General features: G+C 38.2%; 2 protein-coding genes, 1 long non-coding RNA gene and 1 pseudogene across 3 annotated transcripts; 3 read left to right on the top strand and 1 right to left on the bottom strand.

The window, feature by feature from the left end:
* The first annotated feature begins 4,098 nt into the window (after positions 1-4,098).
* On the top strand, positions 4,099-5,572 carry LOC139786046 (uncharacterized). The gene is made up of 2 exons (XR_011722165.1): positions 4,099-4,625; positions 4,711-5,572. It is a non-coding gene; the product is annotated as an uncharacterized lncRNA (long non-coding RNA).
* A 4,179-nt stretch (positions 5,573-9,751) lies between these two features.
* LOC139786045 (uncharacterized) lies at positions 9,752-11,369 on the bottom strand. The gene has a single exon (XM_071725207.1). It carries the CDS (start codon positions 11,159-11,161, stop codon positions 9,863-9,865), a length of 1,299 nt encoding a protein of 432 aa, XP_071581308.1. The 5' UTR covers positions 11,162-11,369; the 3' UTR covers positions 9,752-9,862.
* A 4,120-nt stretch (positions 11,370-15,489) lies between these two features.
* LOC139786047 (uncharacterized) lies at positions 15,490-17,854 on the top strand (annotated as a pseudogene).
* A 1,096-nt stretch (positions 17,855-18,950) lies between these two features.
* LOC139786043 (uncharacterized) lies at positions 18,951-20,179 on the top strand. The gene is made up of 2 exons (XM_071725205.1): positions 18,951-19,239; positions 19,488-20,179. Exons 1-2 carry the CDS (start codon positions 18,951-18,953, stop codon positions 20,177-20,179), a joined length of 981 nt encoding a protein of 326 aa, XP_071581306.1.
* Positions 20,180-20,446: the final 267 nt, after the last annotated feature.

Genomic DNA, 20,446 nt, shown 5'->3' with positions numbered 1-20,446 from the left:
CTTTTGCCGATTTTAGCCTCGTCTATTTCAACAATTTTGTTGGGGCCTCCAAGTTTGGTCGAATTTTTTTTGGCCCAGTATATGCAAACCTATATCATTTTTAAATAAATTTACTAAATATATATTTAACATATTTATATTTAATGTATTAAATGTATCAAATTATACTTACTTCTCGGCAAAAGGAAACCCAATCAATAACCGAAGGCTCGGAAAGTTGTAACTCCGTACACAAAAATTGATGTCGCGGAGGCCGTAACATAATAAAGTATGCTGTTAATCGGCATACGGTTTCTAAACTTAATTTTGATTTACTAAACCACGTATCACATTTTGCACTTGTTTGGAAAATATATTGTTTTTTTACATATTTTTTGCTGGAATTCTTCTCATAATATGTTTTTCGGCATCGAAATCTGAGCTTACTTGTATCAATTATTAATTTATTACCACATTTTGGACACTGTATTTCTTTAGCAATTAAATGATGCTCGATTAAATAACTAATTAATTTTTCTGTATTATGGGTTACAGCGAGAAACTCGTGCAGTCTCATTGTTGACAGTTAGACTCGTAAGATTAAAACAAAAGAGATATTTGATTAACATTTGAAATTGTGTTACTTACCAAGCAGACAGTTGTCACGTGACCTTCTTTTACATGCGCGTGCGGCTACGGAGCATGCGCATGTGGCCGCAGGGCATGTTTGTGATCGCTATCAGTCGCTACACCGCGTCGGTATGACAGGTTTCATAACCTGATAGTCGTCAACTTTAACAGTTAATATCTCGCTTCGCGGGGCAGAGCGGGACTTTTTTCTGCCAGATTCGTTCGTTTTGTGCAAAAACGCGTCGATTAAGCCTAAATTCAGCGAAATCGGTGAAGAGGGAGCTCTCCTTAAGTATTACCAATTATATTGTTGCGCACAACCGCGCGTTCGCTGCACTCACTCACACACACTCGCGAACGCGGCGCGCAATCCCGTCGGCGGGAATAAAGACTCTCAGTTAGAAAAGAGAACTCGTTTAATAGAGAAATGCGATTATACAGAATAGCCCGTAAACACGTCTGAACGGTTTCGAGGCTCGGCGAATAATCTGAATAACGATGAACGTCAACAAACAAATACACGGCTCGTCGTCAGGCACGTCGTCAGACAGCGCTTCGCGGCTGCCTTCCGGGTTTCTACCGGGCGTCACGGCTCGGGCGCAACAATATATTCAAACATAAGGGGTTAAGTAGGACTGTGTTCCGATATTCACTGTTTATACTGAAAATCTATGGTTAATGTTATATATACATTTTAGATTTTCAGTACTAAATATTAATATTGGAACGCAGTTTATACCAAGTTTAACTTTTTCTTACTTATGTATTTAATAAATAAAGCTTTTGCTCTTCTATCAAACTACTTGGTGCTACTCTGGACTGCATGAACATCCACTGATGGAAAGCAATACTGTAACATATAGCATAAGAACAATAATTATTATAAAATCACATAAATGGTTAAATAATAATTAAATCACGTAATTAATGGTTAAACTGCTTTTTAGGAGATTTGGGATAGGCATATTCCTATCACGTATCTACAACTGAGGGCTCCAGTTGGATTAACTGTTAAAAATTTTGAGGTTAAGTTAGCATCAAGATTTAAGTATGAAGCCATTAATAAATAATCCCATTAGAGACTTGTTCAATAAGGTTACAAAGGCAAATATATGTATTTTAAGATGGTCATTGAAATGATTTTTTTTATGATATTAACGTGGTTTTTGCAGATAATGCCACGTAATCTCTATTTTTGGATTTAATAACAAATCTCCAAATATATATGTACAATGTAAGTATTAGTGGTAATTATACAAAAATAATTTTAGAAATATTTATGTAAATAATATTTATTAAATAAAGAAAAATTACCTAAAATTAAAACGATTGTTTCTGTGCGGTGTCGTACTACGTGATTGCGTGGTCCCACGTAGCTATGCGAGAGACAGCGAGAGAAGACCGGGAAAGGTGGGGGTCGGTGCTGCGAGCAAGCGCATAGCCGCACACACTAGCGTTCTTCCCTCCACTTACGCACAAAGAAACGTTCTGTTTATCCGTGTGACAAACTCGTAATTTGAAAAATTCAATATTGATTATATAAGAAATATAAATTCCAAAAAATTTATCCATTTATTTTATTATTAATTTACTTACTGGTTCTTAATTAAAAATTAATTGTACATATAATTATCTTTTATTATTACAAAACAAATAACAAGTTATAAAATTAAATACCACTTATAAAATTTTTCTTAATCACTTTTATTCCCCGAAATTACAGTTTCTTTTGATTCCACCACATTTTCCATCATTTTTTATTCAAATTTTTCTTTTTTTAATCCAAAATTTTTTAACTGGTATATATTATCTGTGCAATACGTATGATTGTGTGATACCATAATAACGTCTTAATGACGTCAATAAGATGTCATTGAAATGTCATTTGACATTATTTTGCTACTTAAAGTATTATATTTCAACAATATATTGCAGCAATATTACTGTAATATTTCAATATTATTCAAAAACGTGTAATACATCAGTAATATTTCTGTAATATTTTATTGTAATACTTCGACTATATTGCAATATTACTGCAATATTTCTGTAATATTACGTGCTATGTGGGAATGTTATCTTTTTTTCTTTTTTAGGTGCAAGTGAAGGCGCCCGTCGTAAAGGTGACCGTGAGGGTGGAACAATTACACAGAGCCATCACGTTCCCGCAAATAGTTGCCCGCAAAAGGCGACGGCGACGACCTCGCAGGAGGCGAGGACCTCGTCAGAAACGCCGTCCACGTCGTTACATCGCCGTCAACGGCACCAGCCGTCACCATCGCCATCACCGCCTTCATCGCCATCACCGTCGAGGGCGTCGAGAGCGTCGAGGGCGTCGAGAGAAGGAAGAGAAGGAAGAGAAGGAAGAGGAGGAAGAGGAGGAAGAGGAGGAAGAGAAGGAAAAGGAGACAGAGGAGACAGAAGTTTCTCAAAAAAGATAAGAGTAATCCTTTCTACACACCAGTGGTAGTCGCGCGCGACACGTAATCCAATGACGGTACAGATTGATAATCTGTACGTTTATTAGTATATCGCGTATCGCACGCGACATCGCGCTGGTGTGTAAAAGGGGTAAGAGTAAATAAACTGGTCCGCTCATGATACGGTCTTTCGTCGCTTTGTTTTTTTTTTAATTTGTTTTCGTACTTCCTCGAATCATCCGTACGGTTATCGGTTCGTCTGTGTATTCGTTGGTTCGGTCCGTACATTTGTCGTTTCGTCTATTCGTTCGTCTTTCTATCGCTTTGTCCCCAACCCCTTCTTCACACCAGAGCGATTGACGTCGCGTGCGATAAAGTGCCATAAAGTGTATAATTTTTCGTTACCGATCTTTTTGGAAACCGGTATCAGAAGTTTTTCGAATTTTTCGGGAAATAATTGATCAAATTTTAAAGAATTGTATATAAAACAGGGGTAGAATTTCAAGGGGAGTGCTATAAACTGTATAGTTTTTTGTTACCGATCTTTTTGGGAACCGGTATCTTTTTGGAAATCGGTTACGAAATTTTTCCAATTTTTAAGGAAATAATTGAGTGAATCTCAAAAAATTGTATACGACAGAATTGAACTTTAGTCGATAAAAAAGTAATATTTTTTAATTTATAGCATTTTAGAGAGAGAGAGAGAGAGAGAGAGAGAGAGAGAGAGAGAGAGAGAGAGAGAGAGAGAGAGAGAGAGAGAGAGAGAGAGAGAGAGAGAGAGAGAGAGAGAGAGAGAGAGAGAGAGAGACCCATACAGCACATGATATCTTTCGAATGTTCTGTACTCGTACTGTACATGTACGTACCGTATATAATATACCTGGAACATTTATATAACATCTCTAATAGTACATTATTTTTCGTAAATTCTCAGGATGTACTTGTAATATCTCAAAGTAGTACATTATTTTTCGTAAATTCTCAGGATGTACTTGTAATATCTCACAGTAGTACATTATTTTTCGTAAATTCTCGTATACTACTCAGAATATATAAATTAATACGGATTAGAAGATAAAGTGTCCGCTCGCGGTGTGTTGCTTTCACCGACGACGCCGAATCGGCTAAGTCCGAAGGCGGCGTGTTGATGCGCGCGCTAGGCGAGCCGAAGTCGCCCCGATGAGAGTCGATCGGGCACGAAGCCACGAACACGAAGTCGGACGTCGGCGGTCGGACATCTTGTCGAAGTTGTGTCGTGCACGCAAGCGAAAAGCGCGCGAGGACAAGAAACGATCCGTGAGTGCGAGAAACGGCTGTCCATAGTGTCCATGTGCGCGACGGTCTCGTCGACATAACCTTCCGCGGCTTCTTTGGCCCCGTCTTTATTAATTCCGTCATTATTCGCGTATGTGCACGCGAGCGAGGAAACGATCCGCGAGTGCGAGAAACGGCTGTCTCCGTTCGACAGCAACGTACGACAGCACGTATACGGATACGTGTCTCGTGTGTCGTCCTAAAACGTTGCTCAAACGTTGCGTCAGCCTCTCGCTTTTGCCTTTCGTTCACTTCTACATTCGTAAAGAACGGAAAATATTGGTAAGTTTATTATCATAATTCGTAAATAGTGAATCGAGCGAGAATCGGCACAAATTAATGTCACTGTTGTTATTATATTTTTCAGACTCGACGACCGGTGTTTCCTCCGTTTATCTTACACGGACGTATCTCGTGTGTCGTGCTGAAACGTTGCGTCAGCCTCTCGCTTTTGCCTTTCGTTCACTTCTACATTCGTAAAGAACGGAAAATATTTACATTTAGAATTATTCACATTTAGATTATCGGAACATTTAAAACGTTGTGTCTGGAGGAGCAGCTTATTTGTTTACTTTTCTAAACGCGAGATGAATTCCATTTATCGCTCCTGTTTCGCGTGCTGGTTCTCGTTCCCATAAAACAGATTGCGTGCGACGACGAAGTGTTTGGCTCGCATACGTTGGAGTCAATTTGTGATACCAATTGTGTATTTGTGCAATACATACCAACAGCTCAACGAATTTTGCTTCGTATTCTCGTTTTGTAATAGGTATGTTTCGTCGAGAGGATGACATGTAGTCAGGTTTTTAATAGTGACGGCGGAAAGGATTATATATAATATGCGCTGTCGTGCGAATAAGTGTCATATTGTCTATAGAGGAGGATGTTTCAATGCTATGCTCACCGATATTACGTCTCTATTGGTTCTCCATATATACAGAATATCCCATAATATGTTTTTTTTCTTAAAAAATATATTATGTACAGACATGTGCACATACGTATGTAACATGATATATGTATACTTATGTATATATGTGTGTGTACATCTATGTATACTGAAGGATGGTCCGTATATGGAAAGAATTTTGTAACATAATACAACACGTATTGAAACATCCACGGACAATATGATGCCTTCCCTTGCCATATATATGTATCATTCGTACAATTATAACTTGCCGCTTACTGTAAATGCGCTGCAATTACGTTATAAAGTCCATTCTAATTATTTTCTATTCGAAATATCGAGATTACCGTCTGACATAACTTACAAGATAAATGTTCGCACTGTAAGAATTGTTTGTCTTAATTATTCAATTGATTTATTATTCAATTGAAAATGTATTCATGAGATATTTGAACGATTGCAGTGTTCTCGAACTTTAAATATTTTCCTATTTCTTTTTTGTTTACTTATGTGCAGTCCTTTTTTTAAGAAAACGATTATTTTCGCTAGTTTTAAATATGTACTTCATATGTACTCAAATCACTATGTGATTTAAAGTTCGAGAACACTGCAATATAAGGAAATCGTATGTCACATAAAACAGGCAGTAATCTATTATTCATCCACGACTTTCAGGCTGTATCGCCCATCTCTAGTATAGGATAAACAAAATGATAATTACTTACGCGACTATGTAAATGATTAATGTATTATTCAATTGAAAATGTATTCACGAGATATTTGAACGATTGCAGTGTTCTCGAATTTTAAATCACGCTTAATTTGTAAGTACATTTTTCTGTGCAAACGATAACTTACGAGTGAGGACTCAGATTTTTAAATCTTTCCAACAAGTCGTGTGACTATAATACATTTTCCTATCCTTTTGTTCTAAATAAGCGTCATTAGATATTAGATACACGACACATGTAAAAAATGCATACTTTCCTATTTCTTTTTGGTTTACTTATGTGCAATCCTTTTTAAGAAAACGATTATTTTCGCTAGTTTTAAATATGTACTTCATATGTACTCAAATCACTATGTGATTTAAAGTTCGACAGCACTGCAATATTCTATAAGGAAATCGTATGTGACATAAAACAGGCAGTAATCTATTATTCTATAGCAATTCTCTTATCACGTATGACACTCGAAGTAACATAAGCATTAAACTCGGCGTTATTGCGGTATTAATTGTCAGTATTAATATTTGTAGTGTATAATGTACACACATTGACAATAATTTACAATGCACATATAAATAAATATAAATTTATAAAATATAAAAGAGTACCAATTATTTAACCCTAATCGAACGTAATAAGTATATACCGTGCATATTCTATCCTTGGTTCTATATTGATACCTGAGATATTTTTGGTATTTACTGCGGGATATTCTCAGTAGATACTAATAAACTAGGTGGGGCGGAAATAGGAATGTTCTGAGTATGTTCTCAAAAAATCGTGGTACGTATCTCGAATGTTGTGAGAATATACGCAATCTACTGCTGAGATATCCTTCGAACATTCTCAGTATCTGCTTGTGCTGTATGGAGAGAGAGAGAGAGAGAGAGAGAGAGAGAGAGAGAGAGGGGGGGAGAGGGAGAGGGAGAGGGAGAGGGAGAGGGAGAGGGAGAGGGAGAGAGAGAGAGAGATTGATTGATTGATTGAGCTTTATTAGCCTTCTCGGCTATTTTTTACATAATTCCTTAAATTAATTCCTCTACATGAGGTACAATATATTCTCTTAACCTACGTTTGAATGGTTCAATTCTTTCGCATTGCTTAATTTCTATCGGTAGGGCGTTATACATATTCAAACCTTCATAAAATAGACTTTTCTGTGCGCTTCTCGTCCTGCGATATTGAATTCTAATATTCTCAGCCTGCCTCGTTTGACGTCCACTCACAACTCCTACTATTTCTATCCTATTACTTAAATGTTTTGGCATTATGCCTCTTACTATCTTAAAAATAAAAAATACATACATTGTACATTAGTCTCTGTCTTACATTCATAAACTTAAGGGTTTGCAGCATCAATTCTACCTTTGTATATCGCGAGCATTGCAGTATGACTCTCATGGCACGGTTTTGTGCCACTTGCAGTCGATTCAGTTGCGTTTCACCCATGCCTACTAACATCGTTGCGCAATATTCAAAGTGAGGCGCTATGATAGACTTATACACAGTACATCGAGTGTACATCGATATATCATTTCCTATTCTATTTAGAAAACTCACTTTTTTCCCTATTTTCTTTAACATATAATCACAGTGATTCTCCCAACGGAGTTTACTATCGATCATTACACCCAGATGTTTCGTTATTTCGACACGCTCAATTATAGTTCCATCCAAACTTTTTACTATTATGTCTGTTTTTATTTCTTTTCTTATACTTCTAACTATCAAATATTTGGTCTTATCTGCATTCATTTTTAACATATTCACATTCATCCATTCTTCAAGTATACCGAGCACCATATTTAGTTTTATTTCTAATTCCTCACAACTTTCACCTGTTACACTTGCGGTCGTGTCATCTGCAAATAATCTAAATATACTTCCCTCCGGACAGACTTTAACTATATCATTTATATACAAAATAAACAATAGAGGTCCTAATACGGATCCCTGTGGCACGCCATATATTGTCTCAATTATTTTAGAACATATATCATTGAATCTAACTTGCTGCTTTCTATTACTTAAATACGATATTATCCATTCCAACACCACTCCTCTTATTCCATACTGATATAATTTTTCCACTAATCTTACCCTATCTATTGTCTCAAACGCTCTCCTGAGATCCAGGAATAACACCCCCACCATTTTTTTCTCCTCAATTATCAACTTCCATTCCTCGATAAAACTTTGAATTGCTGTCTCACACGACTGCTGTTTCCTAAATCCCGATTGGTATTCGGTTATTATTTCATTGTCTTCTAGAAATTTTTCCAACTGTTTTTTTACAACTAACTCTAATACTTTTTCATATATCGGTAACATATTAATCGGTCTATACTCGCTCGCTTTTTTTGGTTTGTTTACCTTTGGTATCGGTATTATCGTGGATGTTTTCCATCCTTCTGGAAATTTACCTGTCCTAAGCGAATCATTTATTACCCCTACAAACTCATCTTTTATCACAGGTAGCACCATTTTCAGTATATTACTATTTATCTTTTCCTCTGTTCCGTTCTTTCGTGGTAGTTCCCTAACAATTTGTTCCAGGTCTCTTGCGCTAATTGGCTCAAAATTTTCCATAATCCCCTTATTCTCAATTACATAAATAGGTCTCCTACCTGTGCCTTTTATCCCCTTATTACTAATAGATTGCACAATGTTACTAATACTTTTTACATAATATGTATTAAATTTATCAGCTATATTGCATTCTTCCATGTCTTCTAATATTTCAAAATCTACATTATCGATGTTCTCTGAACCCCTTTGCTCACCCTTAATTAATTCTTTCAAAGTTTTCCACATCTTTGTAGGATCCCTCCTATTGTTATCTACCATATTCTCATAATATTCCTTCTTTTTTGCCCTGATAAGTTTTACTACTGCATTTCTTTCATTCTTGAAATATTCCCAGTCCTGCTCCTTACCTGTGCTTATTGCTCTACTGTGAGCCTCATCCCTTCTATCTGCTGCCATTCTAATTTCATCTGAATACCACTTTTTCCCTTCCCATACTTTCGGAATCTTGAACTTTTTCTTAGGTGCTACAGTATCCAATACACTTACTATACTATTAACAAATCTCTCCGCCCTTACACTTATATCCAGCCCTTGACCTTGCTCAGTTCTTTCTTCCATTATTCTAAGAAATTCATCTACATTAAATTTACTATAGTCCCTGCCTCTAAATTCTTTATATTTATTTCCCTTTTTATTCATATTAAATTCTACTTTTAGCCATGCATGGTCCGTTATTTTAGGTTTCTCATTCACTTGTACCTTTATTTCCTTATTCGAAAAAATTAAATCTATCCTCGTTCGACTATCTTTTGTAACTCGCGTTGGACAATCAACATACTGCCTCATCCCTAAGCTTTGCATTACCGTTAATAATTTCTTTGTGTAAAATGAATCTACCATTATATCTATATTAAAGTCCCCTATCACTATACAGTTGTACTTTATTATTAGATCTTCGACCGTATTTTCCAGAAATCTCACGAAATCGCCATTTGTCGCACTCGGCGAATGATACACTACTGCTATTATACCTTTAAACAAATTCTCTCTCAATTCTACCACCACGCACCAACAGTTTGACACTATCTTTTTCTTATCAACTATCCTAAATTTAATATCCTCCCTAACATATAACAGTACTCCTCCTGTATTTCTATTTTCAGCATCACATCTAACTATACTGTACCCCGGTACATTGACCTCACTATCCTCAATTTCTACAGTCAATCTAGTCTCGGATAACGTTAGAATCGCAGGACCCTCTTCATAATCTGATGTTGAATTTCATCCTTATGCGCCAAAAAGCTTTGTGCATTCGTATACCAGAGTAATTCCGCTTCTTCCTGTGGTTGCTATTTTGCATCTTCCCAGCCGGCTCTTTTTTTCTCCTCCTCCAGTACTTTCTTAAATGTCGGACATTCCGAATCCAGCGCCTTGTGTTCAACATTTATCTTCAAGTTGTATGTCTGATTCTTGTAGGTACAATTTACACACCTCTTCTTTGCCGTCGTACATTCATTCGCCTTATGATTTCCTGCACATTTATAGCATGTTTCCTGTCTCGTGCAATTCTTGGCAATATGATAATAGCCCCAGCATTTAAAACATCTTCTAACACTAATGTAATTAAATATAGGACACTTTCGCCATCCTAAATTTATCTTTCCTCTGTTTATTAGTGATTTATGAGTGCTTTCATCCACTTCAATTATTACGGATCCTTGCTCAATATCCTTATTTTTTCCTCTTAAAATTTTCTTCACTAAGTGCATACAGCATTCCTCGCCAATTCTATTCTGCTTCTTGATTGTATCTAACAATTCATCATCCTCCATTTTCATTTCTTCTCCACCAACATTAATTATTTTAATCTTAGGTTTCCTCTTCTGTGGCTCAGAGACCTTGACCTCCTTACCCATTGCCGCTTGTACCGTCGCCTTTAGCTTTTCCTTCTCTTCTTCCGTCTCACATCCTAAGATCACTGTCCCTTTACCTCCCTTTCTTAATTTGGTAATTCCTATTTCCATCTTGGTTATATCAATTTTATCTTTAATTGTTTTCTTCGTAATTTCACTCTCTTGTTGTACTTTTGGTTTTATAATCAAGATATTTTCTTCTTTCCTTTCTTTAATCACATCGCTATATTTTCTTGTCGCTCCACCTGATGGTCCATATGCTCCTTGCGTTAACATTTTTCTTAATTCTTCTATTTCCTGTTTAATGCCTCCCATCTCCTCACGGACTATTTCTTTTATCATTGACTTGATCTCCTTTCTACATGCTGTCTCATCTTTTAATTCTTTCACTGTTCTTACAAGCCAATCTATTTTTCTATCAATATCCCCTGCTCCACTCGCGGCTGCTACTTTATTCCCGCTGCTTGTCGCCGGACTCATTTTTGCAGGTCCCGTTGTTCTTCCTGCCAATGCCGCTGCTTTATTTATATCAGCTACTTTATCACCATCACTAATAATAAACTTCTCGAATGGGCCAGGACACGACACCAATTCGCGGTTTTTATCATAAATTTTGTGCTTAGATACACATCCTGGATGGAAGAAAAGCTTAACACAGAACTTGCATGCAATTACCTCCGTTTTTATAGACTTCTTACATGCCGAGCATCGATACTCGGCGTATTCCTCGTTCATTCCGCTAATATCGGCAGAGACAGTTAATTGACTCGTCACTTTCACACGTCACTTTCACACGTCAGCGTTTTGTGTTCGCCGCCGATGTCTACCTGTCGTACGAGGCTTTGATGACCTCTATACGAAATGCAGTTCTCGTGCCTATGTATCAGCATATTCCGGCTAGATAACACTCATGGCTAACCCCGGTCTATGCAGATATTCTTTACACAACTTTTTAACACTCTCCCTCACTTCTAAACCACTCAAAAATTAACACTTTTACGGAGCGATGTTTCACACGTCTGCTTCTGCTGAGAGAGAGAGAGAGAGAGAGAGAGAGAGAGAGAGAGAGAGAGAGAGAGAGGGAGAGGGAGAGGGAGAGGGAGAGGGAGAGAGGGAGAGGGAGAGGGAGAGAGGGGAGAGGGGGAGAGGGGGGAGAGGGGGAGAGGGGGAGAGGGGGAGAGGGGAGAAGGGAGAGGGGGAGAGGGGGAGAGTGGGAGAAAGGGAGAGGGGAGAGGGGGAGAGGGGGAGAGGGGGAGAGGGGGAGAGGGGGAGAGGGGGAGAGGGGGAGAGGGGGAGAGGGGGAGAGGGGGAGAGGGGGAGAGGGAGAGGGGGAGAGGGGAGAGGGGGAGAGGGGGAGAGGGGAGAGGGGAGAGGGGGAGAGGGGGAGAGGGGGAGAGGGGGAGAGGGGGAGAGGGGGAGAGAGGGAGAGTGGGAGAGAGGGAGAGTGGGAGAGTGGGAGAGAGGGAGAGAGGGAGAGAGGAGAGAGGGAGAGAGGGAGAGAGGGAGAGAGGGAGAGAGGGAGAGAGGGAGAGAGGGAGAGAGGGAGAGAGGGAGAGAGGGAGAAAGGGAGAGAGGAGAGAGGAAGAGAGGGAGAGAGGGAGAGAGGGAGAGAGAGAGACTATTTGCGTGTCTTATTACATATGTCTTCCGGGGCGAAGCCCGGGCAACCAGCTAGTATTGTATAAATTAGAATAAAGTAAGAATAAGATCTTTTTCTTATTTTATTCTAATTTGTACAATCTTATATTTTGTGATGTTACCAAGATCAAGTAACGGTTCATGAACAGCTGGAGCAAGATATGTAATTTAGCAGTGTTATCAGATAATAACCAATATTCAACTGCAGGAATCTATCTTATAACACATTACAAACAATACAGAATAAGATGCATAAGAAACACTGGATATATAAGGAATGAAGGGGAATAATAATTTGATAGAGAATTGTACATTGATCGTTATGTGAAAGTAATGCTAAACCACACATCTCAAGCTATTCTTGACACATTATTTGATAAAATCACAAATAATCAATCACAAGTAATATAAAATAACATTTTTATTGCGGTGCATGTTTTTCACAAGTGTCTTTATCTGTCAGAGTCATAACAGGTTATAAACACGCGGTCAAGACGGCCACGTGTTTATAACCTCCTCTGACTCTGACAGATAAGCAGGGTTGGGAAGTAACTAGTTACTTGTAACTAAGTTACCGTTACAAGTTACTTTTTTTGGTAACTTACTGGTAACTGCGTTACATTTTTCTTTTGGTAACTGTAACGGTAACTTAGTTACATTTTTTCGGTAACTGTAACTAATTTAACAGTTACTTTTATCGTTACTTTCTATATTTAGCTTCGGAGGGAAAAACGCCATCTCTTAGAATCATAAACCAATCACACGAGCCGTATTTGGCATGAAAACGAACTTTAAAAACTTTATGAACACCGGCTTTGATGCCGCGCGCGGTGCGCGCTCACTACTGCGCTTGTTTTTGTTATAACCCATGGCCCATGGCTGAGTTTTCGGTTTCTTCTTCACACGTGTACATGGTAGATTTTTCATGTGCTAAAAGTTAAAAGTCCTAAAAGTGTTTGTGAAGGTGTGTTACGTGACTTACGTGTCATTTGTGTTACATCGTGCCGTCTTTTCCTTTTCTTATCGGGACCCACTATCCCGTAAGAAGTTTCGCTAAATAGCGTGATTCAAGGAAAGTGGTTATTTGAGGTTATTGACGTATCCGACGTGCGTGCTAGACTTTTCGTGAGTGACGGTAATCGAGATCAAACTTGCGCGGATTAACGACCTCTTGTACAATTACTGCAATTACTATTACTGCTATTCTAGGAGCGGGAAGACGGGCGCTTGTAAGTTTTCGGATTGAGGCGGCTTCTTTGAGTCGCTTCGCGGCCTCGTGGCACGAAACGCTTTCTACGACGTGCGATAATCGAGCTCACCGGACCCGATCGCTCGCCACCCGGCTTTCGACGATTAAAAGAAGAGTTCGGCGTTCCCCGGGGATCGTTGTACGGACTTATGCTTGACGAGCGAGAGGATTATTTGCCTGGGTATACGGTATACTTGAAACTGTTTCATTGGCGAACGATGTTATCGAGCACTTTGAACGGAAATACGAATGCAGGCTGCGAGGAACGGCTTTAAGAACGGATTATTTCGAGCGTTGAGAGCCGCCGTTGAGCTTATCTCCTCTCTCCCTCTCTCCTACGTAATTTCGCTAAAATAATAAGATGATTAAAAAATTAAATTGAAATACCACAGTATTAATTATAATAATTATTAGGATTAAAAGTCTGAAATATCGGTAAAGCTGCAGTTTTTAAAGATGTTAACTGACAATGAGCCATCTATTAAAACATTTAGAACAAAGTTGCGACTGATGTAGCGTCATAACCGCGGTTAATTGACGATTAATGACAATAATGACACAAGTTGACACAATCATCGTTCTATCTTTATCTTTCTTGGTCTTCAATAGGCCTGGCTGTTCTCTTTAGCTAAATTTCTATTTTTTTCTTGCATCGTTCAACTTTCCTCTTTTTCTCTCCACATTTAAAGTTTAGCTAAGGAGAATTAAGAGAATAGGCCTATTGAGTAACAAAGACAGGACGACACTTATGTCAACTGTTGTCACTAAATGAAAAACAGTCAAGGATTTCTATTCCTAATCCAATCATTTCAATCCAATTTTATCTTTCCGATTTCAGTTAAATATTAATACCCGGCGCAGCTCTTTTGTATCTGTTTCCGGTTTTGCACGACGGACCCGCAGAATCAATATTTTGTACGTATTGTAGATAAACGATAAACTTCTAATTTTCAAATAACATAATAAGGAATGCTTTCCATTTAATGACAATAATGACACAAGTTGACACAATCATTGTTCTATCTTTATCTTTCTTGGTCTTCAATAGGCCTGGCTATTCTCTTTAGCTGAATTTCTATTTTCTTGCATCGTTCAACTTTCCTCTTTTTCTCTCCACGTTTAAAGTTTAGCTAAGGAGAATTAAGAGAATAGGCCTATTGAGTAACAAAGACAGGACGACACTTATGTCAATTGTTGTCACTAAATGAAAAACAGTCAAGGATTTCTATTCCTAATCCAATCATTTCAATCCAATTTTATCTTTCCGATTTCAGTTGAATATTAATACCCGGCGCAGCTCTTTTGTATCTGTTTCCGGTTTCGTGTTGCGCGTAGTGAGAGAAGCATTTCTCCTCCATCGGTAGGAAGAATTCAGGAATTAAATCTAGAATCTAGATTACGAGTTATACGAGTATTACGACCGCTGCGAGACATTTTGTTAATTTGTTATTTCTTTGAATTAGGAATCACTCCGAGTTAGGACAATCAACGCTTAAAAGTCTGAGAACAATGACTGACACTGAAGAAGCAGAACAAGCTCAAGCGAGTACGTCTCAATCCGCGAGTGAAACAGATTGTGAAACACCATGGCCGGCATATTCAGAAATTTTTACATTCGAACCGAAGCTGAGCAATGAAAAAAATTTTTCATATACGTGCAAATTATGCTTAGGCAGAAAAATTATTCAGGCAAATAAAACCTCTACATCCAATTTGAGGAAACACACAAAAGTAAGTGTTATTTATTTATATAATGTATTTTTGATGTTAATTATTAATTCTGTGTAGTCATAATCCGAGAACAAAGCTTTTCTCTTTTTATTGAAAACGATACTGCACAGACTATATACGATTTTACGATTTGTATATTAATATTACTCAATATTAGCTGTTTATTTTTATTTGCAAAACATAATTTTTATATATGTAATGTTAAATGTAATTGCTTTTTAATAATTTTATAACTTTAATGAATTAAGGGGGTAGTACAGTCTGGCGGCCGAAAATGAGGGTCAATTTCAGGATTTATTTGTGACAAAGTGTTAGGCCAATCAGGTTCATGGTGTATACGATATTGAAGTACATGTTTAGGTGCATTTACAGTATTTTTTATATGGAAAAATATTAAGAAATGTAGGAGTTATGAGTCATCTCTTTGCGCGCGCGCTCGACTACGATGTACAGTAGCTCCTATACGGTGTGCCTGAAATGAAAAACGCAAAAAGGGTATTAAATTTAAATGTATTCCCCACAGGTTGACGTTCAAAAATTGTAAAAATGTTAAAAATTGTGAAAGTTATAGCACTTAACAAAAAGAAGTTCATTTTGTGCCAATTAAGTGCTATAACTTTCACAATTTTTAACATTTTTACAATTTTCGAACGTCAACCTGTGGGGAATACATTTAAATTTAATACCCTTTTTGCGTTTTTCATTTCAGGCACGTCGTACAGGAGCTACTATGTACACCGTAGTCGAGCGCACGCGCGAAGAGATGACTCATAACTCCTACATTTCTTAATATTTTTCCATATAAAAAATACTGTAAATGCACCTAAATATGTACTTCAATATCGTATACACCATGAACCTGATTGGCCTAACACTTTGTCACAAATAAATCCTAAAATTGACCCTCATTTTCGGCCGCCAGACTGTACTACCCCCTTAAGATTGAGCTAATTGAGACATATATAATATATAAAATAAAACTAGATATTAATATAATTAGATAAGAATTTGAACTAGATAATATATAATATTAATTAATCAAAATTACAAAAAAAATTTATTTTTATTTTTTTAGATTTCCAAGAAATTTAAACAATTCTACCCTATGTTCTACATTGAATCAAATGTGCAACATAGAATAGTAGGTATAAAAAGCATGACATGCAAAAGCATGACTAGATTAACGATCCTTAATTAATGAATTATGAATTAATAATATAGTTATTTCTGTATTTTCTGTCAAAATTTCTTTCTTTAATATATACAAATATTATAACAAACTTTTTGCAAGGTTTAATATCTATTTATCTATTTTGTTATAAATTCTTTTATAATAACTATTTTCCTTCTAAATATGCTTCTAAATATGCTTTTTTGCCTTTTTTTACTTCTACTTATGATCAAAAAATTTCTTGGTTTATTGGGCTTTTACATAATTTTTAGTAGCATTGGATTGTATTATTTTCCACCTTATTATTATACCACCTTACCCTATACATATTATATTATAACATTATCATCTACCTATTACATACAACATCACATAAACATCACATTATTTTATTCTGATTTCTACATGTTAATTTAATAGGCAAAACATCCACGTTACTTGACAAAAATAGACGAAGCCAAATCTAAACTTGCAAATAACAAACGTCAAAAAGAAAATGAAGATATCTCCAATAATAGTGTTACAAAAAGACAATGTGTATTACAAAAATGGGGTTCTGGAATATCTGGAATTACTCAAAAAAATTAGATGGTGCTATATTGCGATTTGTCATTGAAAATATTCAGCCCCTCGCAGTTGTAGAGAGTCCTGCTTTTATTGATTTGGTTAAAATTGGATTGCCTTCATCATTTCGAATAATGTGCAGAAAGACGTTAAGAGAAAAACTTAGTCAATTATATTTTGACATGAAAACTGCTCTTGAAAATGAATTGGCTAAAGTAGAAACTATCTCAACTACAGCAGACTTATGGAGTAAAGCAAAGAGGTAGATAGTAGATATTATCTTGATACTTTATTTAATTTCTACATTAATATTTTCTATTAGTATTTTATTTTTTATGAAGGTATATTTTTAATTCTTTAATACGTTATTACTTTATTATAATTAAATTAAATCTCTAAACTTTTTATAGAAGTTATTTAGGAATAACAGTTCATTGGATTAATCCAGGAACTTTAAAAAGGGAATCAGCTGCACTGGCTTGCCGTAGAATGAAAGGACGGCATACATTTGATGTTTTGGCAAAAGAAATTAATTCCGTGTTTTTGGAATATCATATACAGAATAAAGTGTGCTGTGTAACAACAGATAATGGCTCAAACTTTGTTAAAGCATTTCGGTAAATTAATATTATCTTATATGATATTTTATACAATATTTTCTTGATTCATATATATATTAAATAACGCATTAAATTTTTTAATTTATAAATGTAATTTTAAAATATTTTTTAGAGATTTTGCAAGAGATGAAAATATTGAAAATGATGACGAGACTGTTAACATGGAATTCCATAATTTGAGTGATTTATTAATCACTGATGAAATGCAAGATTTAGACGCAGAAGATTTCATTACTCTTCCACCGCACCATAGGTGTGTTAGCCACACGCTTAGCCTTGTTGCAGTCAAAGACTCCGAAAAAGCTTTGGAAAGTGCTTTATATAAAAAGAAGTATAGACCAACATTTGCCAAATTAACGAAATTGTGGAACAAGCAGAATCAATCCACTCAAGTAGCTGACAAAATTAAAGATATTTGTGGCATTTATTTGAAAATCCCCGTTGTTACTAGGTAAAAAGAATTTTTATTACACTTTTTTGTCTTTATTTTATGTTAATAAATATTTTAATATTTCTTAAAATATATATTGTTTTAACTATTTACACAGACACATTCACACATTACACACATATACACACAGAATATATATAATATAAAAACAAAACTTATTAATTTTTATTATAATAATGATGTGTTCGAGATTACGCTCGCGTTGCGCCATCTCATCAGATGGCAGCATCGATCGGGTATCGACAGGCCGGATCGACGCGGCAGCTTGCGCAAGCACGGGCGCGCTCATCGCGAGCTTCTCCCTCGCCTCAGAGAGAAACATGTCCGCGTTGTGATCGTACGTACGACGTGTGCTCTGTGAGTTCTGTTAGTAGAACTGCATACCGTGCCGCTCGCAGTGATTGAAGCTGCCAAGAGACTGTAAAGTGTAAAGAGACCGCTCACCCCAGCCAGCTCTGGTACATCAACACGACGACTCAGGCTCACACGTGCGCGAGTGCCGACCGCCACGTGTCTCAACGGCTCACGGGCGAATCACCACGAGCGAGGCAATTCATATAATTGTCTCGCGCATCAAAGACTTATCATTCATACACCGCTCATCATTTCTCAGGTCAGATTGTATATATTTAGACGCATTAAAGACGGCTCAGACTGTGGTCTGAGTTACATTAAACAAAAGAAAGAATTTGTTAACACCCTCCACGCGCGTCCTTCTCATCCCGCTACCATCGCCGGGATTAATCAGCGATTTCGCGAACATTTGGTCCTTCGAGCCGGATTCGAACCAGCGACCTATGGTGTAACTCAGACACAGATCACGTGAAAGGGGCATGCCCTCCGCGATGTGCCACGTGGACATTGTAGCGCTGTCGCGAGTGAAAGACAGACATTCTCACGCGCGCTCGCGAGTGTTACACGAGTGTACGCGCCCTCGCGAGTGTCACATAAACAGTATCACGTGCTCAATACATGACTCTCGCTTCGCATAGCGCTTTCTCTCGCGTTCCTCGAACGTTCTCGATTCGTGCAGCATTTTCTTACACGTGTCTCGACGTTTCTCAGGTTTCTCATCATGAACAGCTCAGGGGCGGCTCATCATGACGGATCCCGCCAAAACCGGGGACGGGAGGGAAGACCTCTCCATTACTCGAGCTGCCGACCGACAAGCGCACTTCAGAGCGTCAGGCCTCACCGGTGCGGCTGTTCAACCGGCCCGCACGGAATCATCAGACGGCTCCACGGTGTACCCGTGTGACTGCTGCAACGGCACGCATTTCGTTGTGACGTGCACAAAATTTAGGGATCTCTCACCGGTCGAACGACAGAAACTTGTCATCTCACGGAGGCTCTGCTTCAATTGCCTCGGCCGCCACAACGTCCGCTCATGTAAGAGCTCACGGGGGTGCAAGAAGTGCACCAACCGACACCACAACGATGCTGCATGAAGCTCATCAGGCGAACTTATCAGCGAAGCCGAGCACCAGCTCAGCTGCGTCAGCTCAATAGGAAGATGGTGCAATCGTCGCTCACTCCTCTTTGGCCCGCTCATCACACTCAACCTTATTAGCTACGGCCCTGGCTCAGATAAATTCATTTGTGGACTACTCAGCGCGTACGGCTTCTCATCGATTCAGGTTCAGAACTCACCTTCGTCTCTGAATCACTCATTCGTCAGCTCAACATTCCTCGTCATCATTCTGTCATCATCATTACTGGAATTGGGGGCGAAAAGTCAACTCAAACTCGAGGAGTTGCCTCACTCCAGCTCCGCTCACTTTACTCAAGATCAGACGTCATCATTCAAGCTCACATTCTGCAGACGTTAACCAACATCTTGCCATCATTCAACGCTGCACCACAGGAATGGCCGCATCTCACCAAGTTAATCTTGGCCGATCCAGACTTTCTCACACCACGGCCAGTGGATATCATCATTGGAGCTGACTCATATGGGCAGATCATCAAGCCCAACATCATCAAACAAGATCCATTGATGCCAATTGCGCAGCTCTCAATTTTTGGATGGCTCGTTCTCGGACCTGTCGACACATCATCATCGGCATCTGCTGCAGTGCACCATGCCTCGATTCAGGAGAGAGAAGATGCTCTCGACGAGTTGCTGGCGAAATTCTGGACACAAGAAGAAGTGCCTGCAAGTAATACTCATGATCTTACGCCTGACGAGCAAAGATGTGAAGAATATTACAAGAGCACTGTTTCGCGGGACTCAACAGGTCGCTACACAGTTCGACTTCCGTTAAAATCATCACCTGATACTCTGGGGATTCGTATCACACTGCGCATCGATGCCTGCAGGGCTTACTAAGAAGGTTCGCACGAGATGACAACTATCGACGCCTGTATCATCAGTTCATGACAGAATATCGAGAGCTCAATCACATGACGGAGGCTTCACCCGTTTCCAGCCAGCACGCGCAATATTACTTGCCACATCACGGGCGTGCTCAAACCAGACAGTGCAACCACAAAATTACGTTGTGGTGTTTAATGGCTCGAGTGCATCTACATCCGGCCGCTCACTCAATGATATCATGTATACGGGAGCCAAGTTGCATTTAGACGTCACAGACGT

This window comes from Temnothorax nylanderi, unplaced genomic scaffold (genome assembly GCF_030848795.1).
Source record: "Temnothorax nylanderi isolate EJ_2023f unplaced genomic scaffold, tnyl_v1.0 TNYL_tig0943_pilon, whole genome shotgun sequence".
Lineage (NCBI taxonomy): Eukaryota > Metazoa > Arthropoda > Insecta > Hymenoptera > Formicidae > Temnothorax > Temnothorax nylanderi.
This window is presented reverse-complemented; position numbering and strand designations above follow the sequence as displayed.